The 23921-nt window shown below is 43.5% G+C and overlaps 2 protein-coding genes across 2 annotated transcripts; one reads left to right on the top strand and one right to left on the bottom strand.

Annotated features, from left to right (window-relative positions):
- Positions 1 to 245: 245 nt before the first annotated feature.
- LOC136635916 (ubiquitin carboxyl-terminal hydrolase 37-like) lies at positions 246 to 7437 on the bottom strand (the record flags this gene model as incomplete). Its single annotated transcript, XM_066610992.1, has 4 exons — positions 7356 to 7437; positions 3397 to 3605; positions 1470 to 1638; positions 246 to 346 (listed from the first exon to the last, which is right to left on the bottom strand). Coding segments are annotated over exons 2-4 (426 nt in total), but the record flags the coding sequence as incomplete, so codon positions are not given.
- Positions 7438 to 7626: 189 nt separating this feature from the next.
- On the top strand, positions 7627 to 21413 carry LOC136635917 (CCR4-NOT transcription complex subunit 9). The gene is made up of 8 exons (XM_066610993.1): positions 7627 to 7840; positions 13122 to 13301; positions 13697 to 13812; positions 15063 to 15172; positions 16561 to 16670; positions 17581 to 17679; positions 19060 to 19151; positions 19789 to 21413. Exons 1-8 carry the CDS (start codon positions 7817 to 7819, stop codon positions 19955 to 19957), a joined length of 900 nt encoding a protein of 299 aa, XP_066467090.1. The 5' UTR covers positions 7627 to 7816; the 3' UTR covers positions 19958 to 21413.
- Positions 21414 to 23921: the final 2508 nt, after the last annotated feature.

Genomic DNA, 23921 nt, shown 5'->3' with positions numbered 1-23921 from the left:
AAACCCACTACGTGCACTGTCCTTGCCTGTTCTGGTGCAGAAGAAAGCACTCAACTGCACTCAGCAAAAGTGACTGGGGTGCTTGCATTGTGTGCAACCAAAGTTTGCTCACCACCCCTGCCAAAAGGTACCAGTCTGCTTGCTGTGGTGAAGATGGTGACCAATGTTGTATGTGTCTGATCATAACATAATTGAGACGAAGAGCATTTTAAAAAAAGGGAAATTGAGGAAACCAATTAAAATACCTGGTTTTCAATATAAGGGAATTGCCTGTTGGAATCCTTCTGCGTGGTTCTGTTGCCCAAGACACCTCCAAAACTGCCAGATCCCTGGGAGGATTTCACAGCTAAAACATACATGAACCACCAAGTTCAATTATATAATTACAAATAAAATATGTATATGCACAGATTGAACAACATGTTTGTATATAAAGTTTCACTATGACATTTTTCTCTTCTGTAAAAGAAGAATCTTTTAATCGAAAGTCCAAAAACGTATGCAGATTTTGTTTACAACAGTTGTAGATATTAGCTTGTGTTTTCTTTTTCAAAAAATAAATAAAAATAAAAAATAGCATCTGCTCCTACTGGCAACTACATGTGCATGGCAACTACAAGTGCATCACACAACCTGGATAGGATCTCATCAGAAACATACCCCACAGCACAGTCTTGGCTGCTTTTTGGAAGCATACATTGCCAGTGTAGTGTGATGCAACCACTTCACATAACATGGGCAGGATTACAGCCAGATTCTTATTAGTTTCTTTGCCACCCTGCTCATGTAGTTCTCTTGCAAATTAGTACTGTTGAATAATGGGTTGCTTTTTCAAGTATTGTCATCAAGTACTTTCAAATACAGCTGGAAAATTAGAAATGGATAATGTTCCTATAATGCAGAGACAGCCGAACTGCAGCTCGTGAGCCACATGCACCTCTTTGACATCTAATGTGCAACTCAGGGAAATATGTTGGCTGAGCTCCTTTTTGCATCACAATTAATATAAAAGAAAACATTTTCAAGCTTTATGATTATTTTTCGGGTATAAACTGAGAGTCTGTTGGATTAAAATGCAAGTTTAATGTTCATGGTGAATAAACGTATTTCAGAGTTTAAATGCTTCTTAAAATATTGTGGCTCTCAAACATCTGTCTTCCAGCTTTCAAGCATAAAAATTTATTTTATGTGGCTCTTATATGAAGGAAGTTTGGCCAGCCTGCTATAGTGTCTGTCACACAGTGCAAAGCTTATAATAAAGTTTACATACATGCTCTGAAACGCTCCTGTTCAAAAAGCAATGTCCAGGAAAAAGAGACCATGCAAATATAAAGAAATTGACAAATAAATTTATTCAGAAAAAAACTTCGCACAAGTTACCTCCAGGAGAGATTATTCTAAACAAGCACTGAAGCCAACTCTAGGTATTACCCTTCCACACAACAAAGGAAAGTGTGTTTTGCACTTACTTGCATGAACCCTGTTTTGAACAGCTTCCAGATACAGCTTCATTTCATCTGCATCTTTGGATGGTATTTTATCCACTGTCAAGAAACTGGAATCCTTTAATGTTATCATCAAGCAACACAGTTTCCCCCTATTTGGCCGCACAACCACATTTTTAATATTATGATTTAGCTGGAAAGAAAATAAAGATGACCATATGATAAACAGTTCAAGGAAAGAAAGACAAGGAAAAAATTTTTTTCTCAATGTTAAGAAAAATACATTTCAATATGTTCCCCACTGACATAATCTGTGTCTGATCACATGACTCCAAATATCCAATTCTAACTATAGTGTACCACAATGTAACACTATGCAGTTTATCACAAAGGGCAGGGACACAGAGCCCGATCCTGAGCTCTCTAGTACTGAGCTCTCTAGTACAAACGCACTACCAGCTCTGGGTGTTGCAAATGAGCCATGAAGCAAAATGGCTTTATTTGCCATAAAGCATGTTTATGGCACACAGAGGGTAGAGAGTGCTGGTGCTGGGCCTCAGCGCCAGAAGGATGATGCACGGCCACCGGTGTGGCTTTTCAAGGCAGGGTGGGAGGCGTACTGGGGCAGGATGAGGGTGTGACCAGCCCGGGAGGAGGGCAGGACTGGCACAGGCATCCTCCACCAGATCCTATTCCCCACATCGGGCTGCAGAGCTCAACACGGGGCTTCTCTCATCTGTGCTGGCAAAACAGCTGGCGCAGATGTGAGGAGCCCCATTGCAGGGCCTGGGCCTTGCCTCAGGGTAAGGGGGAGAAAGTCCCCTTCCTTCCCCTGCTCCTGTCTGGCAGCCTCCCTGGCCCCACAGTATGCAGAGGTAGCCATTTTGTGAACTTTTCATTGAAAAGCCGTATATAAATACTGTTAATAATAATAACAATAAATTATTATTATTATTATTATTATTATTATTATTATTATTATTTTGGGGCCGCTGCACCCGGTAGTGCAAGGGAGTTTAGGATTGGGCTGTCCATCAAATTGGATGCACATTGTTGGCAAACAGAGCAACATCTACATTGTCACCTCTGCTAACAATACACAGAAAAACATAAAAGTAGGTTCCCCTTGCTCATTCCCTGGCACACTATCCCATCCCAATTCCAGTCTGAATGTTCAAAGAACTTCTTTATACTGACAAGTGGTACAGTGATTTTTAAAACAATAAGTAAACACACAAGCTCATGATTTCTTTGCATTCTTCATGCTTTCTGTTAAAGGACCACATATTAAGAACACTATTCTGTAATACAGAACAGACTATTAAGAACCTTTTTTAGTTTATGAAAGATTTCTTGATCACAAGTATCTTCTATAAACCTACAGAATCACTTTCCAGAGAAAGCAGAATAGCAACAATACTAGGTAGCTTTCCAAACTCAACTAGATATAAGTGCTGAACATAAGGGAAGAGTTGAGCACTAAACAGACTTGGACACAAACTCCAAATACGTTTTGTTGGCATGAGAACAGCAGCTAATCATGGGAGCCAGAAGCACAGAGCAACAAAGATCAAGCAACGCATCTCAAGTAAGCATCTGTACACAGAATAAGCATTGCTACCAGGAAAAAAAATCAAATAAACATGTTTACTCATTGCTTCTGTCATCTATGCCAACACTCAGAGCAGTATCCGGATACTTATGATTTCTAAGATTTCCCCCCCCCCCCAAAAAAATTAAATCTTTTTGTAATTTCCACCTTGCTGTGCAAGTCCATTGAGCAGTACACCTGAATAATTCACGATATAATATAACAGGACAGTGTTCTGGAAAGGAGAAACAAAAACAAGTCTCTGAGGAAAGTTCAAGTGACAGCTCAATGGACTTGAAAAGGACTGCTGTTCACAGACAGACAATTCATGCATTACTCAAGACAAAAAGTCTGAGGTACCTGAAATATCTTCGGGACTCCTCCAACATTGTAGTAAACCATCAGAGTCACTTTGCTATCCTTATCCACAATTTCAAATGTCCCTTCTTTCCATTTTGTAGTTCCGGTTTGCATGCTGCGCATTCGAATAGGTCCACGTAACTTCAGCGGAGCCATGTTTTCAGTCAAATAATTTGTGAAAATAATGAAATTTTATGTTTAGACAAAGCCTGTTTTTAAAAGAAAAGCATACATTAGCACATTAGTAAACACACTCAATATCACTTATTTCTGAAGATGTACGTACCTTACAAAGTCTAATAAAGGAAGTAATGAAACATCTACATTTAACCACTACACAATTTTAGCCACGGCTGAATTTCACAGGAATGAGCAAAGCACATTTCTAAGAAAACCTGCACATTCCTTTTCTTCCCTCCAAAGCATTCTATTCATAAATGAACTTCATACTTGGGTTTGGGGGGGGGGGCAGCGGCGGCGACACTTTTTATTCGTGCCAAAACCTGCTTAGCGGAATTTCAACTTCTGACTAAAAAGAGGTATTTTAATCACAGAAGTGTAGCATGGACAGTAAGATGGTGTAATACATGTCTACACACATGTGCTTATATAGAAATGGCAAAACTAAAATAATTTCTGCAAGATGAAACTGAAAGTCAAATTTATCAGATAAAATTAAATTCAAAGTGACAGAAAAATGTACAAATGCTTATAAGCAAGTTCTACTTCCCTTATAAAATTCATCCAAAAGGCCCAAACTGTTAGAGACCCTATGGTTACCATTTAACAAACCATTGTAGGACATGATATTGACTTTAAAAATACTTCTACTATTGCTCACATTGTCTGAAGTCAATATAACTACATAAAAAAGCAGCTGCACCCTAGTAAAAACCTTCAAGATTACTTAACAACACAGTGGAATCTACAAATGAAGAGCCGCTAACATTTGAGAAGTATATCTTCCCAGATCTATCCCACGTATGAAAATTTCCCACAAAGACAATTTAAAACATATTTGTGAGGATATTTCATTGGTAACTGGTAACATAATGACCAAACATCTGTACTGGAGAAGTACACTAATGCTGATTTTCCAAATACAGGTGACTCCCACTTTTGGATGGATTCAGCATAACAAATCACTTAACAATGCACATGTCCAGCCTGTTTATCTGTTGTTTTGGGACCCGAACTTTTGACTAACCACAGGTTCCAAATTTGTGGCTGGATCAACTAAAGACCTTCCAGACATGACTGGAACCTCATTCCGGCTATGTCTCAAAGGCTTTCTGCATGTGGCCTCTATGGGCCTCAGAAGGGCTGTGGCTGTGACCAGAACCTGGTTCCAACAGCATTCAGAGCCCCTATGAATCGGAACCTACGACCAGGATCCCCTGCGGATACCAAAACTTTGCAGTCTCTATAGTAAAATAAGGTTCTCTATATGATGGGCTTACAATTGCCAGCACCAAGGCCCCCCCATAGGTGATAGATAAGCCAATCAGTGATGCGAATGCAAGTGTTTGGTAGCGTCTCAGCCAATACTAGCATTTGTAACATTGTGGCTGTGTGCACGGAGAGAAGGATACAGTCTTGTAATTTGTGTTTTATAATTACAACATTATGTAAATTAATGTCTATGGACCCTAAAGAGCAAAGTAAGCATCTTTAAAATCATCTTTCTGAGAGAGACATAGCTTCATTCTGTGGTGGAAACATCAACTTCTGAGATCCAAGACCAAATAACCCCCCAAAAGTGCATTCATATTATATTTGAACTATATAATGGGTTTCCCAGAACAGACTACCGTTGTAAAGCAGGAGTCCAATGTATTTGTTTCATAGCAATTTTAGCTTCTAAATATTAACTGCCCCAGATTGCTAGTTCCAACACCAGAGAGTGGAACAAATGGTTACACTATTACATGTCTTTTTAACACAAGAACCCAGTCTTATGCAGTTGGTGAGCCGTACTCTGCACAGGATTAGGTTGCAACAGTACAGCACTCTGGACAAAACACCTAATTTTAAACATATTGCAATGCAACTTTTTTTAAGCAATCAGTTCTCACTCCTTTAAGATCCTCTGCAAAATAGTGATCTGGACATCTGTTGTCTGCTTAACATTTATTCATTTCCACCAAGTTAAATAGGTTCTAACTATAAACAGGATTCCTGCAACATTCTAACTGAGAGCTGTTGAAATTTTCAGGAAGATCCACTCTCACAAAACAGTCCCATATAGACCACAACCTACAATAACTCAAACTGTCAAAGGTGCAAGGTGGTTTTTCAATACAGGTCTCACCCTTGTCCATGGGCAGAGTGGGAACACTACGGGGGGGGGGGGGAAGAGGTGGAGAAGCCCTAATGCACACCTGTGCCCATCCTTGTTATTCCTTGCCGCCGCCGCCGCCATCGCCATCCCCCCCCCCCGCATTTCTACAGCATTTGTGAAACTGAGAGTAAACCCAGGTCCTGCACCCAATTCAGGATTGTAGAGCATGTTAGTACATTTCTGATTACCAGGATGGCATTAAAAATGGCAGCACTAAACCCCATGAGGGCATATGGGACAAAGACGATAAACAAACAGGATCAGTCACTTTTTAAACTAATCCAAGTCCTGCGGGGTTTTTTTAAGAGCAGCCCAAAACATAGCAATTACTTCTCCACCTTCAAGCCAAGATCTCTTCATCTCTTTTAGCTCTACAAAGTTACTCAACATTTGTCCTCCTCTGTACCACTTCACATGGTCCACCTCTTCGAAGTACCACCAAAAGTAACTGACAACAACATCAAAACCAGTTATGTGGGTTGGGGTGCCAGATGTAACACCACAAAACAGTGTAAGAGGCTCAGGATGGACGGGAGGGCTTTTCTGAGTGCAGAAAAGCAATGCCTTGGAGCCTCCTACCACTAAGAACAGCCTTTCTGGATCAGGCCAAAGGCCCATCTAGTCCAGCTTCCTGTATCTCACAGTGGCCCACCAGATGCCTCAGGGAGCACCAAGGCGACAAGAGACCTGCATCCAGTGCCCTCCCTTGCATCTGGCACTCTGAGAGAGCCTGCTTCTAAAATCAGGAGGTTGCACATACCCATTACAGCTTGTAATCCATGATAGACTTTTCCTCCAGAAATTTGCCCAGCCCCTTTTAAAAGCATCCAGGTTGGCTGTTTGTGGTGTCACATTCCTGGTCTCTGCCTCGTGGCAGGGGTCCAGGGGTCCTGCGAGTACCACCAGCCACCACTTCTGGTGGTACCTGTAACAGGACGGAAAGCACAAGCATGGGGCCAGTTCCAGTGAACACCCCTTATGAATGCTAAGCCTGGGAGCCTTTGGAACGTCAGGGAAGGCCCCCACCCTAGGCGAGGTGGGAAGAGGGGCAGGAAGGGGAGGTGTGCGGACTGATGCTCGGGTGCCTGGAGGGAAGCCAGGAGGGCGGAGAGAAGCCACCTGAGGGAGCAGCCGACTAAGGTCAAGCTCAGTGTGAGGAAAGCCTGACAGGGTGTCAAGGGGGGCGGCCTCTGCCCAGGAGGCCAGAGACCCACCTGTGCGCACCACACGCCTCCTGCGCTGCCCCTTCGCCTCAGTGTCTGAGGACTCCGTCGCTTGCCCTCCCACAGCCCAGTCCTGTGCACGCCTACTCAGAAGTAAGGCCCATTCCAGTCAATGGGGCTTACTCCCAGGCAAGTGCGGACGCGAGTGCAGCCTCGGAGCCCAACCCTAGGCAGGTCCACTCAGAAGGAAGTTCCATTCAAGTCAACGGGGCTATTCGCAGGTAAGTGTGGACGGGATGGCAGGCAGCTGCGGCTGCACGCCCTTTCCCGGGAGTAAGTGCCACTAAGCGCGGCGAGGCTTACTCCTGAGTAGACCCGCCCAGGGCTGGGCTCTGCTGTACTGTGCTCCCCCCGCCCTCCCCTCACTGAGGGGACCAGCAGCTGCTCCCACTCACCGCCCGCCGCCCTGCCGTCGCCCCGTCCTCGAAGCGCCCCGCAGCCTCCCCTGCGCTCAGGGAAAGGGCAGATGGCGGGAACCAGATCGGCTGCGCGACCGTCCGTGTGACGCAAACACGCACGCAAAGAAAAAAGTTTAAAAAAACTGCGTGAGGGAAGGGGCGGGGCGAGAGGAGTGTGAAGGAGCTTCTACGTCATCACGGCGACGTCGCCATCGCCAGGCCAAGTGACGGCGCTCGGGTGGGCGACTCGCGCATGCGCCGCAGAGGTCCGCAAGGCGCATGTGCGCCGTCTGGTCTCCTCAGGGCCTACTGCTTATGTCCAGAGAGAGGTCAGAGGTCGCGGCAGCGGCCTCACCACAAGGAGGGGGAGGCGGCGGCGGCCTCTTGCCGGATCCATGATGGCGGCGGCAGAGGGAGAAGCGGCCTCCTGAGCGCCGTCCCGCGGGGGAGCTCCGACCATGCACAGCTTGGCGACGGCTGCGGTGAGGCCTGGCGGTGGCTGCGTGTCCCAGCGGGGGGGGCCGCCTGAGGAGCCCGGAACCGCCCCCCTCCCCTGGTGGGGGGCAGAGTAGATGGAGCAGGCGCTCCTCCCGTGTCCAGGAAGGCCGTCTCCCTGCGCGGGCCTCGAGTTGCCCGTGTCTGGCACGCGCTTCGAAGCAGGGCTCGATTCGGTGCAGCCCCTTACAGGAGAGTAAGCCCCGTTGACTAGAATGGGGCTTACTTCTGAGTGACCGTGCATAGGACTGGGCTCTAAGGCTGCACTCCTATCCACACTTACCTGAGAGTAAGCCCCATTGATTAGCATGGGACTTACTTCTGGGTAGACATGTAGAGGACTGAGCTCTCCAACTGCCATGCCATCCACGCTTATCTGGGAGTAAGCCCCATTGACTAGAATGGGACTTACTTCTGAGTAGCCATGCATAGGATTGGGCTCTTAAGTAGTGGCTGGGTTTATGCTTGCTTGCATTTGCACATATACTGTAGATCTATGTGCTAACAGGCCCTTGTGTTGCCGTGCACATCACAGCCACTCATTCCAGTGCCTCTCAATGGGGCCACATCAAGTTTGTGCCTTCAGTGGTTTCGTGCTGGAGTTAAACGCCCATTTCTGTCCAATGTTGTATAAACGCAACAGGGACCAAATGTGGGTCCCAAAAAACATTAACCAAAAACAGGTTAATGATTGCTGAGCAGCTTCTCCATAAGTTACCCTTGTGAGCCCCGTTCCTAAATAAGTTTGCATCGAAGTAAGTTCTGCAGAGCTTAATGAGACTTCCTTTTTAGAACATTCATAGCTATAGAATGTTTGTTTTTTGGTAGGGCAAAACAGACTGATAGTGGTGTGTGATTTTAAGTACCGTAACTTAACAGCAATGTGACTTATAAGATTGTTGTAATAAGTAAACATTATAGAAATATGCACACATGGTTAGCAATATCTGGGAGTGGAAATGGTGCTAGGTGAAGAAGTTGGGAAGAACATAAGAACAGCCCCACTGGATCACACCATAGACCCATCTAGTCCAGTTTCCTGTATCTCACAGCGGCCCACCAGATGCCCCAGGGAGAACACCAGATAACAAGAGACCTGCATCCTGGTGCCCTCCCTTGCATCTGACATAAGATGCAAGATGACATAAGAAGAGGTAGCAAAAGAAACCAGGGATGCAGGCACCCCTTGCGATGCAAGGCTCATCTTGTAAGCTAACTGTAGGGCTCCAATCCTGTTCCTTCATTGCCTTTTCTCAGTTTTCTTATTTGACAATTTCTTGCGCATCTTTATAATGTCTTCCTTCCGTATTCCCACTGTGTGTGTTGCCATTACTTTTCTATTCCTATCCCTTTTATCCCACCCTTCCAATCTTATTTTAAACTGAATGAATCTTCACCTGTCATACTCATGTAATTGTCAGGACTTATTGACCAAGGTGTTGTCAGCTTTTTCAGACTGTAACCATTTGTAGCCTAAGCGTTTTTATGGGTTTATAAAAATCAAGTAGGGTCAAGAAATCTAGGAAAAATAGGGAACTAGCATTGAGGAACAGCTGTTGAACAGAACCTTGAAGATCCAGGGGTGCGCATAATGCCTTAGAGAGGTGATGCCATAGTTAGAAAAGGAGAATCCTGCATAAGCAATATTTACTGACACACAGTCTGGAATGGTACTGACAAAGTAGCAGTTCTTTGGGAAACTACATTGCAGAGGTACCCTATACTGAGATTACATTAATGATCGAAGGTGGGCTCTCCCTTCCCCCTATCTTATACATAGAGAAACCAAGCATTCTAACTTGGTTACAACCTTCTTTCACCCAATTAGCATTAGGGATTAAAGGCACATGATACAAGGCAGTGAAGTTTTCTTCAGCAATCTGTAGTCTTATCAAGCAGTGGATTTTTTTTTGAGCCAAAAACAATTGCTTAGCAGGGTCCTTATTGCCCTTAATCCTTTCTGTCTGATCAATGAATTGAGAGAAGCTTCCATTTCACCTAGGAAACAAGGCTTTTTAAATGAAATTCATTCTAAATAGAATTAAAATGAAGCTGGGGGGAAAAACTTGAATGTACTCTCTCCACCCTATCTGCTTTCTTCTAGGATTTAGCATCTGAGCACTTCCTAGAAGCATTTGAATATTCCCAAGACTGCAATGCTTCCTGAAAGGCCAAGATTTATAAATAACTTTATTTACTAGACTGATCTTGATTATATTATTTAACTCAGTTACAAAAACTACAGGTTTGCCCAGTGAAAATTGTCCCTTATAAATACATCATCAACTTTGTTGAACCAGGGTGTGTAACAGAGAACATGAAGCCACTGCCAAAAAGGCAGACCCATTGTGTTTCACTTTCTGCTTAATAGCCCACAGAGCTTTGGGGGGAGGAGGTGTGGCAAGGAAGTGCATTTCAGTGTTTCCATTATTTCATGTTATAAGGCAGCTTAGGAAGAATTCAATAGGTACTTGCCATCTTCTTTGGCAACAACCCCACATTCTTTGTCAGATTTAGTTCTGGCCTTTGTTAGCACATTCTGAAACATCAGCGCATATGCAGTAGCTCTACCAGGGATATTCTTCTGTCCTAATATTTAGGCCTTTTCCTATATGAGTTGTAGAGTTGAGTAACAGCCCAATCCTGAGCTGCCCGGCACACGTGGCTGCAGCAGTGCTGAGAAAGGTTCCCGCTGCATCCTGCTGCGGGTGGCGCCTCAGGAGAAGGGAATTTTTGTCCCCTTCTCCCAGGTAAGGGAAGCAGCCCCGCAACTTTATCACCAACTAAAAGACCGGAGGTAAGGTAAAGGTGTTCGTGTAGGGCGCTGAGTCCCGCACAGACGCTTTGGATCTGGTGGATGCCAAACTCCACGGGACCCGCCTCCCTCCCTCCCCCGTCACGTTTCCCGTCTGCCCTTTCTCCATCTCCCCGGCATGCCTCCTCCCCGTCCTCTCTCCGCCCTCTGCCTGCCTCCCCCCTCCTCGGAATGCCTCCTCTCCACCCCCGCTAACTGTGCTGCTGATCAGTGGTCCGTGAGACTGCCGAGCAGTGGAGGACAGGCGCCTGCCTGGCGCTAGCCCAGCGCTAGCCAGTGCTGGGCTAGCACAGGAACTAGCCTGGCGGTAAACCTTGCAGGCATGCCTTATGGTATGTTTGCAACAATGGGCCCCGGCAGAAAGCTGGAGCACCGAGCTCAGGATTGGGCTCTAAATCTGCTATCTCAAATGGTGGACAGATGATTTACAGGTTTAGACAGTTGTAATAATTGGTCTTAGTTCAAATATGGATGTTTGTACCTCTTTTGTCACTGGAAAATGATTTAAAAAATTTTTTTATCCAGAAAATAAATGAGGCAACATAACTATACAGAATATTTTAGCAATGTACTTTTCCATGTTTCAAAGGCAAGTGAAACAGGGAATGATTGCAACTTTCATTAACTGTACAATAGAATGCTGCAAATATGGGTAGCAGTTGCCCTGCAAATACATTTTTTTATACTCTATTTTTCTTTGATTCCCTCTGTTGTTACATTGTTGTTACCTCTGTTGTTACATTGCCAAGCAGGGTGCCTATATTGTCATAACAATCTTTTCCTTGTTGATGTGAAGGATGCATGGCTGTAACTTCTGCTATGTCTCTTGTTGTCTTACCCTGCCTTTGACGTACTACACAAGCAGGGTGAATTCTTCAGTTATTAACCATCCTGTTGTACAGCCATTGTCAATCTTCTCTTAGTTGGTCAGCCAACTAATGAAAATCTCTTACAGGAAGGAGCAATTGTACTTCCGTACAGCAGCAGCCCTCAAAGGTAAAGGACATTTGTAGGGTCCCAGAACAAGAGGAAAGTGTGAGCAAGTCAGGAATGTAGCACTGAGGATTTCTTTCACTATGATATCAGCCCTGGAGCCATACACAAGAGACTTATGTGCATATGTTGTATAATCTGGATTGCTGCTTAATACTGGATGAGGCTAATGTGTAGCTTTCATTTGTTTTTTCTGTGGTCATTTTTTATATCTCTAAAACTTCTCTTCTGCAGCATAAAACAGTTTTAATTTGACTCGTAACCTGTCCCAGGTTTTCTCAGTTACTGGTATCTTGTTCTAAACTTGGTTTGATAGACAGGAAGTGTTATAGTACCATCTGCCTGTCATAATCCAAAATCCTCTTTAGAGTGAGGTGAATCTTTCCTCCCACCTGACAGCTTATCCTACTAGGGGATGAACCAGGTACCTGACTGTTCAGGTGGGAGGGTATTCACGAACTATAACTGAACACTATCTAAAAACCCACACACCGTATGAATTATACAGAATTATACAGATGACTGAGTTTACTTACCCTAGAGAAGTTTGGTCATCTGTATGGCTTCCATATGGCATCCAGCAGTGGTTCTCACCAGTTCGACCCACCAGTTCGTATAACGCTTCCCCCATCCCTTTAAGGGGAAGGGGAGGGAGGCAGTGAGACAATCCCCAGGATCGTGTCACTAAGGGAGGCAAGGGGGGGTGCTTTGCACTTATTTTCAGAAGGCAGGGCAGCAGCAGCTACAGGAGGTGCGAGCAGCCTTGCACAGCGCTCCCTGAAGCTTGGAACTTTCACTAAAAGTGGGTGCAAAGCACTTCCATTTTGCAGGAAATGCTTTGCGCCCACTTTTAGCGAACGTTCCAAGCTTCAGGGAGCGCTGTGCATGGCTGTGCAGGGCTTCCTGCACCTCCTGTAGCCTGCTGCAAGAACTTACTGAGGGAGTAAAGGTCCCTCAAAGTTTGAGAACCACTGGCATACAGAATAATAGCATTGAGGCCATACAGATGACCAAAGTTCTCTAGGGTAAGTAAACTCAGTCATCTGTATAATTCTGTTGAGTGATAAGAATTTTACCATGTATCTATTGTATTTTATAGGCTCTCTAGAGTGGTATCATCTGGTATTTGAATGTAGCTTGGTGCCTTTGTTTTTCTGCCACTGTGAAGTATTTTTTCTCCAGTGCTGATACTGTGTTTATGTTAAGTTTTCGACCCTATGCTTACTTAGGCTGCAGTCCTTTGCGTACTTACCTGTGATAAGTCCCACTAATACAATTAGTCTGCCCTCTGAATGAGAATTATGCTGTTAATTCTATTCCTATTTTCTTGGAATTGCCTGCTGATCACTCTTGTTTGTCCTTGAAGCTTATTCTGAAACAGTATTAATTACCTGTCGATTGTCATTTTGGTTCAAATGGATCCAAAGATGTTTACGGAAATCTTTTGTTTCTGTTTGAAGCCTGTGCCAACGGCACTGGCTCAGGTTGATCGAGAGAAGATTTATCAGTGGATCAATGAGCTTTCCAGTCCCGAGACACGTGAGAATGCATTACTGGAGCTGAGTAAAAAGCGAGAGTCTGTCCCTGATCTTGCTCCAATGCTATGGCACTCATTTGGCACAATAGCAGCTCTTTTACAGGTGGGTAGAACATCTAAGTTCCTTGTTTTTTTTTTGTAGTGTGTCAGGACTTGAAATTTCACTTGGCCTAGTAAAAATGCATCTATCAATGCTGGAAGGTGGCAGTAGAAAACTTGAACCATCCAAGTTAATGTGCATTAACTTGCACATTAAATATTGTGGTTCTAAGTGAATGGGCACCTGTCATGTCATTATTCTTTGGGTTCTTGCATCTGTGCTGATAATTTGTGGGCAGCCTAGTTGAAAATTCTGTTAGTGAAATTAACGTCTCATTCATAAGGATGACTCACTAGTCATAAGGATTAGTGGGAGGGTTTGACAAATCTTTGGTATTGAAGGTTGTTTAATTGTGTGAAAGCTTTTCCATTCAAATACTTTCTGGTTTTATTTCTTAGGAAATTGTAAATATCTACCCATCTATAAATCCGCCAACCTTGACAGCTCATCAGTCCAACAGAGTCTGTAATGCTCTTGCACTTTTGCAGTGTGTTGCATCACATCCTGAAACCAGGTATGTAAACTCTACATGTTGGTTCTGTGGAAAAGTTGTATTGTACTAGCAAGGTATATATCTGAGATTGGAGAAAAGATTGACTCTTGTTGCTATTGCACCTTATTGGCAGAGCAAATAATGGTTTTTGAGTAAGGCATCCATATTACCCATTCAGGACCCTCATGCAGGAACCTGATTATATTGATTTCTATATGTGCCAGTTTTATTTTCACATCCATATACTCTGAGAACATGTGCCTCGTAATCTGGACTCCATTTTAGGTCATGGTCTCAATCTAGATAACCTCATGCTAGTTCTCTGCACCTGGTGGAGCTTTTACATATTTTGATTTTTATAAACCACTCACGTTAAATCATTCTTGATACCTGGGGTGATTTTAAAATCAGTACGGGATCTTGCTGTTGAAGGGAAAAAAATTGTACTAGTCATGCCCGAAAGAGCTCCCTAGATGGTAACTGTGTAAGTGTGCATAGTTTTGATATCCCAAATAACAGTTAGACCATTTTAGCTCAATGTTGCAGATATCCAACAGGGATCAAATGTGTACTACACCTGTGGACTGGGCGAAAAGGGGTTTAAATTTGCAAAAACTAAACAGCAGGTGAATGAAGAGACATCTTCAGTATTCCTTGTTGGTGGAGATACAGAAGGAACTTGATCTGCAACTTGATCTTGAATGAATAAGTTTTAAAGTCAGCATTGTGTTCCTGCACTGCCATTACTGTCTATATCAGACTTACGAGATAGTGGTCATAGGACAGTGCGCATACACTGAGTAAATAATTGCTATTCAAGAGTAAGAATCTGACTTCTTCCCTCCAAGAAAGTGGTAAAATGTAACCTTTACTGCTTTGCCCAGTATTACCCTTGTGCAACACCATGAGACTTGGAGATCTTTGCATCACAATGAATGCCATAGTTAATCTTCATCTCATCTTGTAGAACTGATCTTGTAGAACTGATTAATATCATTGCCTCAAGCAGAGAAGCTGAGGTTCCAAACACGGAATATACAGTTGTTGTGCATTTGTGTCCACCTCCCCAGCTCCAAGGCATTTTCCTCTAAGTCTGTCCATGACCCAAGACTTTGCATATAGTAGTCTAAAGATTTCATAACTGCACATTTCCTTGGTGTGTGGAGCATTACCATCTATGTAGATCTTTAATAGCTCTAGACTATTACATTAGCAGATTGTGTCTCATCAGTGGTTGACAAAAGAACAAATGTGTTTTCCCCTTTGTTTAGGTCAGCCTTCCTTGCTGCTCACATCCCTCTCTTCTTATATCCTTTCTTGCACACTGTCAGTAAGACTCGTCCTTTTGAGTACCTACGACTCACCAGCCTTGGAGTAATTGGTAAGCAGATACTCTGATGTTGGAACTAGTAAGAGCTCACTTTTGAAAAACAGGATGTTTGAGTTAATCCATGGGAAGACCAGCAAAGGGCACAATCTTGATCTAGTATGTGTTCTTTTGAGATGTGGGTTGCATGTTGTGAAACAGGGAGTTCTGAAATTCTCTATATATGTAGCAGGCTGTCAGTGTTTGAAAATTTTCCGTGTTATGGTTCTATACTGTTCCGCACAACCAGGCTTCTGAGAAATACATATGGCAGAAGTGAATATTCAGTCAGAAGTTGTCAGTAAGAACGATTGATACACAAGTTTCTGTTCTGTTGTAAAATTGGCTAGTTTTTCCCTCTAACTTGTGTCCAGCACTTATTTTTTAAATTAAATTGGGACAGAATGGAAGTGGTTAGAATTAGAAATTTGGCCCTTTGCAGAAGTTGGAACTGCCTACTGTTGACAGTATGAGCCCAACCTGTCAAAGTACACAACTGAAGTGTGCTTAAATTAAGCAGTGGGCAGAACTTCTTATATATGTAATATGCTGACCAGGACCTTCTAAGTGCTGAAGGATCTTACCGCCAACCATACTTCTGTAATGCATGTTATTTCAGCATTCTTTATGTTGGGTTATTCTTCAAGTATGTTTGGTAATATCACCTGGTGTATACTGCAACATACTGCCTTTTAACAAACACAGGGAAGTGAAGCCTATCTGACCAGTTCAGTAACTAGGTCCCAGTTCAATTCAAGTTGCTGGTGTTGACCAGGTTATGAAGAGATTTTTATGTCCTGTATACTTGAGAGCATTACTCTCTGTCAGCTCATTCGTGACTTTTAAGATACAGTATCTACTTTAATGGGAGATCTGTAAGGAATTCATAGCAGGGTCTCTTCAAAGATGATTCAACACTATTCTAAAACCCAGGCATTTTTATAGAGAAGTCATAACTTGTAGTGGATGACAAGTTACTATCTTGAGTATGTGCTAGAGTCTCTGGCTGAATAAACAGAGCTTCAGCATTTTAGTAACTGAGGAAAGAATTTATGCAGGGGGAAAAAAATTGGTTAATGAAGGGCAAATGCTGCCTTAATTTAAAAAAAAAAAAAGTTCTGCATCATCAGGAGCTCAGGCCTACACTCAGCCTAGTCAGTTTCCATCTTGTCTTCAGGCTCTGTGCCGGGAAGGCTAGCCCACTGAACATTAGTAGGAAAATTAGGTTGGTGCCTGTTTTCTGCCCAGACAGTACATAACCATTTAAATAAGAACTAAGATTTGGAGCAAAACCCTTTGTTATGGAATTAGTAATATTGACTGAGTTTTTCATTCTGATTGTATTGGAAATTTGCCAGATTTTGCAAAGCTTTTCCTTGGGGTTTTGTTCTTTTTTTTTTAAGGGGCTCTGGTGAAGACAGATGAGCAAGAAGTAATAAACTTTTTACTGACAACGGAAATTATCCCTTTGTGCTTACGCATCATGGAATCTGGCAGTGAACTTTCCAAAACGGTATTGCTTTTAGTATAATGAAGTGGTTCTGGCCTCTTGGCAATTTTCTCTTTACTTTCCAGTGCATCCTGTACATAATGTTCCTGCATGCAGCAGACCTGTTTGGCATACAAGTTTAGTTTGCTTTTTTTTTCTTGGGAGTTTGCAGAGTTTGCAGTATCCACTTCAAATGGTCATGATCTGAAAAGATGCAGAGTGATTCATGACTATTTGAAGTGGGTACATCTTCAGTCACTCCCCTGAGAGGAAAAACACTGCTTTGAGAGCAAAGTTGCATAACAGATGTCAGTTTCCTTGGTGTACTGCTTTTCCCTCCAAGATGCTTTTATACTCCTTGTCAAAGCATGTGATCACAGAACAATTTCTAAACCAAACTTTTAACGTAGCACCTATTTCAACAGGAACAGTTGTTGCATAGGTATAATCTCTGTTTGGGGATAAAACCTGTGATAGTGTGTACTTCATGAACTCCTAGGTAGTTTTCATGCTGTGTCCCTTAGATTAGTTGCATCTTTTAGGCATTTGCCACCCTTAAATGGCCAGTAACTTTTCTGAGTGGTTGTTATACTGCTGTTTGCCTGCATAGTTGAAACCTCTTTATCCTGCCCCCCTTTTAATTTTTCTATCTGACCAATAAGGCTTTAGTTGCTACTTATCTCTGACACTGGGGAAAATATTTAGTTGCAGTACCCTCTGTTTCTTGTTTCACTGTGTTACATGAGGCACGTGTTTGGTTACATAGTGGCAAAAGTCTCCTCTCTTAGGCTTAACTGTTATCCAACCAATCCTTTTAATCTTCTGGTTTGACCCTGAGTTTTTGGTGGTGCGATCAGAATGTGGAGATCCATCTACACTCTGCACTTGTGCAACTCAAGCACTTAGTCAACCTTGCCCTTCTTCTGTTTTTCAGGTTGCTACTTTTATTTTACAGAAGATCTTATTGGATGATACGGGATTGGCTTACATCTGTCAGACTTACGAGAGATTTTCTCATGTTGCAATGATATTGGTAAGCAAGCTGTTTTTGCAAAGAACTTGTTAGTTGAATGTAGCCACTGTTTTCAGGCAACTAAACTAAGTGTGGCTAATTGACAAACACTCCTTGTCTGGGTAGTGTACAAGTTCTTCAGGAGTTGAGGAGTATACAACAGCTGTTACTGAAAAGAATTTCATGTGGTGAGCCATGCCAGAGATGAGCTGTGCACTTGAGCCAGTCAGCTTGCTTTTTAGTAGCTTGTGCTTTCTGCTGCTAAGATGATTAAAAAGATGATTTTTAAAAATTTAGATATATTTTATAAAACTTGCATGACCTAATTTGTTAGTGTAGGGCAGGGGTCTCCAAACCCAGCGAAAGGGCCAGATGTGACCTACGACAAGCCTCTGTCTGGCCTGTGGCAAGCCGCTGGACCCCTGGCCTACTCAACCGAATGTAATCAGAGCTGTGCTGCAGTTGCATTTGGAGGGTGTTCTAAGGGCCAGGTTGGCCCTATGTCTCCCCTCAGAATGCCTTCTAAAGGTCTAAAAATATCACTTCCTGGTTTTCCTGAAAAACCAGAAGTGATGTTTTTGGGCTTTCTGAAGGCCTTAGGCTTTCTGAGACTTTCTAATGTATTTATTTAAATTTTATATTTAAAATTTATGCCAGATATGACCTAAAAGTTTAAAGACCCCTAGCGTAGAGGATCAGTTCTACAAGAGTAGAAGGAGTAACCAGGAAGGAGTAACCAGGCGCAAACAAAACAGCACAAGATTTAAGCTTTCGTTGCAGCACCTCTCTCTTCTGAGAAACTAGGTGCTTTAAAATGGTTTGTGTCTTCTGCTGCTGTGAAAACTTCAGGGAGTCCCAGCTTTTGTTTGCAGATCTTGCCTGCTTAGACATATGACTGCATTGAGTTGTTGGCCTCAATTTTGGTATCAGATTGCCGGTTGGTCCTTGGCATCTGTAGAATTGTGTGCTAAAAGTTAAGTGTATTGGGCTTTGGCATGGTAGATTGAGTAATGTATTCTGAGGGCTCAGCTTGCTGCATTTTAAACACTTTTGTGTCTTGCAGTCTCTTCTCCCAGCCCCTGGGAGAGATGAGGCAATCTTCTGAATCTTCATGGACATGGATCAAGGAGATCATTAGTAAAACAAATTGATTCCACTCTTCCAGATTCCAAACTTGGTTCCTTATGTCTAGGGCACTGAGTTAGTACACAGAGGTAGAAGCACACTTTTGGGGAATTACAGATTCTTGCCTCTGTTCTTGCTAGTACCTTGTGCATATTTGGAGTGCAGGAAAATTTGATGGGGGACGGTGACAAAGGAAGAATGTCAGTGAAGGCAGCCTTCATGTATATTACCTGCAACAAATTCCTTTCCAACTTCTCTGTCATGTTTTTAACCCAGGGTAAAATGGTTCTGCAACTTTCCAAGGAGCCTTCTGCCAGGCTACTGAAACATGTGGTCCGTTGTTACCTTCGCCTTTCTGATAATCCAAGGTAGACACCTTAGAAGTTTTTTGGGGTTTCTTGGTGGGGATGGGGGAGTCAGTGTTGCTCTCTGGTACTAGACAATTACACTTCGTGGTGCCAAGGTGAGGATCGTGATCCTTCTGCATCTCCTGAGCAAATGTGAAATGGAATTAGCTAACTGTATCATCAACTTACAGTCTAATTGGGTTCTTCTGAATTCCTTGGTGATTTTGGAGACTGAAGCAAGTTCAAGTAGAATCCAGTGTTATAAGCAGAGAATATACGATCCTCTGGTGAAATCAGTGAGACACCACTCTTTCACTCAGCTCAGGAGAGTGAAGCGACAGCATGATAGAGAATTGCTTCATTTTTCTTCTCCCCCCACTCTTTTCTAAACTCCAAACATGTCTTCATTTATTCAGCCAACTGCAAGCCCTTTTCTCTATAGACAAATCATTAGGCTTTCTTTGTAGTATGTTCAAAAACATCTGTGGGTGAGATGGAAAGGATCGGGCATATAGACTTGGGTATAGGGGGTTCTGTGGAAGCCTTTCTGTAGAGGACAGCAATGGGTTTAGCAGCAGGTATTCAGGAGGGGGACTTGCTCCCCTGTGTCCATGTGAGTTTATTTGTTGGCCTGCCTCTTTCTTGTCTCCTGATGTAGGGCACGGGAAGCCCTCAGGCAGTGCCTTCCTGACCAGCTGAAAGACACCACTTTTGCCCAGGTTCTGAAAGATGACACCACCACCAAGCGTTGGCTGGCGCAGCTGGTCAAGAATCTACAGGAAGGCCAAGTCACCGACCCCAGGGGCATCCCCCTTCCTCCACAGTGACAGCCGAGGAGGTGGCAGAACCCAGGAGGAAACAGCTCAGGTTTACAGAGAGCCAGGAACCAATGACCTCTTCCAGATCCTGTCAGGCATGCGTGGGCAGCTTTTTGGACTGTCAATAGCCACCTGGACTGCTGGCCCATTCTATAGCAACTTCTCACCATGCCTCTGAGGATTATGACACCAGCAAATACAGTTGGGACTGATAAGCCCTCTTTTAGGGTGGGCTTTGTTGTGATGACCATTGAGCACCAAGCTGGGCAGTGCTGCTGCCAATAGCACCTCTCCCTGTCTGGTTCAATGTGGCAGGCTTGGGAAGTATTCCTCAGCTTCTTTGTTGTCCAGCGTTTACATGTAAGTTCAATAAAGGCTCGTCTGGTCATTTGACCTTCTTAGGAGTACCTTTTGAGCTGCACTGGGCTTCTGTAAGCAGAGGAGTCCCATCTCCCTCGTTCCAAGTGGGAACTATGTTTTTGAAAGTGGGGCCCCTTTATCCGTTCTCTCTAAGTTCAGCCATTGTGGCTGGGGCTCCCAGAGTTTTAACTCTTTGGGGGATTGGGAGGGGAATGGAAACATAATATGTCCTCAGCTACTTAAAAGGATTGTTCCTGGTATGTCAAGGCAGGGACTTCTGGATTGCATTCTTTGGGCCATGCATTCAAACAGTCCCTGCCTCTGTGACTGTATTTGAGCCAATGACAAATGTTCCACCTCCACTTACTTCCTTGTCAGTAGAATCCAGAATGTTGCCAAAACATTCCTCTACCATTTAAACTATGCCAGGGAGGAAGTGTTGTTGTGTGGGTGCCATGGCTTAGGACCAGCTAGCCATGTGGCCTTTCACTTTGTTGCAGCCAATGTCTCTGGTTAGTTTAGAGTTAAGCCTGGGATGTACCGAATGGCACAGGGACCAAGAGCTTTTTCAGGCAGCTAGTAAAGGCTGCAGGTACTTCAGCCTTGCTTGCCAGCACTAGAAAGCTTAAAGGCTGCAAAGCGCAAGGGCTCTCGTGCTCTTTATCTTTTCCTTCCTTTGCTACCAGATTAAGTGCATCCAGTTCATCACCTTGAATCTGTCCCTTTTGTTGACATCTGCCTTGGCCACGGAGCCATTAAGCAACCTATAATGGCAGCTTCTCCTCTGCCCACTAAACTGAAGAAGCAAACAAAAAGGAGGGGTGGGGAGGGGGGAAATCATTCAGGCTGTCAGTTGCACAAGACTGGGAGCAAGTGATCCCTTAGCATCAGTACTTGCTGCTGCTTTGGGTAGGAAACTTTTCCTTTGCTGATGGCTGGCCTGGCCATGCCAAGAGTGTCTTTACTCTTCCCTCTCTACATGAACTGCTTTTGCTCTTACAGCGGCTCCCAGTTTTATAACAGCCTTGTTTTTCCATCCCTGCCTTGAATGAACTTTACCTACTGCTTCTGTTTTGTAACTTGAATAAAAAATAAGGCAAATGAATCTGGATCTTCTTTGACTTAACAGTGTCTTGGAATGAGGGCAGGGAGGAATGTGGTAGACAATTTAGCCCCAGAAAACTTTGTTTTTGCCATTGAGGGGCAATATTGCACTTTCCTTTAGATTAGAAAGGAACTCTGATGTTTTGCCCATAAGGAGCTTCAGAAATGGTGGATGTATGGTGGTGAACTTAAGTGCGTGGCAATTCCTATCCTATGTCAAGGAATAGGCAGCACCAAAGCTGCACAGGTCCAAGGAGTGCAGTGGGAAGGTGGGTGGTGTTCCTAACATAGCAAAGCAAAATAAGCACCTGAAAAATAAGGGCTTCCAGTATTTGTTGCTAGTCTGCTTCCTCTTTCCAAAAACTTGGAAAAAGGTTGGAACAAGCACTCCTTTCTCTTACACCAATCAAGATACATAAACAAGCTATATAGATAAACCAGGGGAGGTATTTTCTACTTTGGGGGGGAGGGAAGGGAAAGCTTTATTTTTAGAACAATTGATAAGAGTATAGCATCATGTTGGCATGCGTATTTCACTGTATTTTTTCATTAACCTTATTGCCAGGTAAATGCCATGTAACCCAGAATGGCCTGTTTGAAGCATGCAAATGGCTCTGAATTCATGCACTTGCTTGTCAGATACTCTCAGATTACTTGGGCTAAATGTTATTGACTAGCAAGATGAGCGCATAGCAACTTCTGGTATAATAGTTGGGTACCATGTCGAAAATACCTGATTCGTCCCCTCCCCCTGTTTTGTACTCTTCTAATTCCTCAAAAGCTTTAGAGATGCCTCAGCCTCCTTAAAAGCCTGCTGAGTCATCCTAATGCAATAGCCACTGTTCTGGAATGTGTCCCTGAAATGGTTTAAAAAATTAGCACCATGGCACAAAGCCCACAAGCCCAGCAGACAAGTTCTGTGGATTCTCAGTTGTCTGGCTTCCCCAAGAACAGCAGGCCCTAGCCAACCCACCTCTTAGGACTGGCGTGCAGCAGCCAATTCAGTATTCATGCCCACCTTACCATATTGGAGGGCAGGTAGGTATGCTTAGGTAGCCATCAAGGGCCCAATCAGATGACCTAATCAACCCTAGTTCGATTTTTAAGGTCATGCATAAGGATGCTTAGGTGTGTTGGAGTCTGTTGTTGAAAGCAGATGGTGCTTTGCAAAAGATACACCTACCTACTGTGTGAGCGTAGGGACCAGACTTCTGGAAACACTTGACAGTGACCAGGTTTGCCATGTTTCATACTATCTCCTACTACTATTTTACTTCTGAAGAGGGGTCCAACTGGATTTTGGAGTACCAAAATATGCTTCCCCAATGCACCCTCATTTGTCTGGGCTCCCTAGCCTTGGGTGGCAGCAACACAGAGACTACTTAATCCTGCAGTAAATCCTAGTCTCCTCAGTAGAAGGGTGAGCAGAATGGAGTGTGAGTCACTAGCCACTAGGCCCATTTTGCCCTCAACCCTCCTTTCCACCATAGATGCATACATTTCATGTGTTGAGGTGGTGTCCACAGCTTCATAGGCTTTGCACTAAAAATAAATCTACCAGTTAGAATAAATGCCACTTGTGTGTGCATGTGCACATATTAAGGGCACAATCCTATCCAACTTTCCAGCACCGATACAGCCACAATGCAGTCCTGAGGTAAAGGCACAAACATTCTCTTATCTTGAAGAGGCTTTGTGATTGTTCCCCTGCATGCCCTGTTGGCAGAGCTGCATCAGTGCTGGAAATTTGGATAGGATTGGGCCCCAAGTAAACTTATTTTCTCTATTTCATTCTGCTTTACTAACCCTGTAGACAGACAAAGAACTGTCTAGATAAGAACATGGAAGCCATAATGCTGGAAATTCAGGTTACTGTCCCAAGTCTTTGAGATTCCCCTTGGCATTGGCCATGCACTTTTATGCCTATTTGTGCAGCCTTAGGAATTAGAAATAACTTTAAAAAAAAATCTTAAATGAAAACTGTATTTTCAAGATGCTGAATTCTTTAACGAAATTACAGGTTATGCTCTGGTCAGGGGGGATGCTGGATCCAGCTGCTTATAGCAGTATCCTAGCCAGTGATTTACATTCCAGTCAGACTTAAAACTGTCCTTGATTGCATTTTTGGTTTCTATTCTGGGATAGTTTTTGAAAAGTTGATTGTCTAAATGTTCTCCAAATACAGGTAATCAGTGTAAAATAAAAAAGGTATAGAGAGAGGGCAGAACGACACTTTAAATGCTGTTTTTCTAATAAAACTTCAAAATACTGTATTCTTCCATGGAGCCTTTAATTGACTTCCTATACAGACCTGAATTGTTTGTTGCTGTTGCTTGGAAGGCTCAGAAACTGTCTGCATCTCTTCTGCAAGCAGTAGACCAAGCCCAAAGAATCTTGTGTTCCATTAGAAGCCAAAAATAGCCATGAAACATCGTCCAGTTAATGTGACAGTAGCAGTTATTGCCAGAAGCTTAATCCTCTTCACTGCATCAGTCAACAAATTCCCAAA

The sequence above is a fragment of the Tiliqua scincoides genome, unplaced genomic scaffold (genome assembly GCF_035046505.1).
Source record: "Tiliqua scincoides isolate rTilSci1 unplaced genomic scaffold, rTilSci1.hap2 HAP2_SCAFFOLD_133, whole genome shotgun sequence".
Classification (NCBI taxonomy): domain Eukaryota; kingdom Metazoa; phylum Chordata; class Lepidosauria; order Squamata; family Scincidae; genus Tiliqua; species Tiliqua scincoides.
Note: the sequence above shows the minus strand (reverse complement) of the source record. Positions and strands in the feature narration are given on the sequence as shown.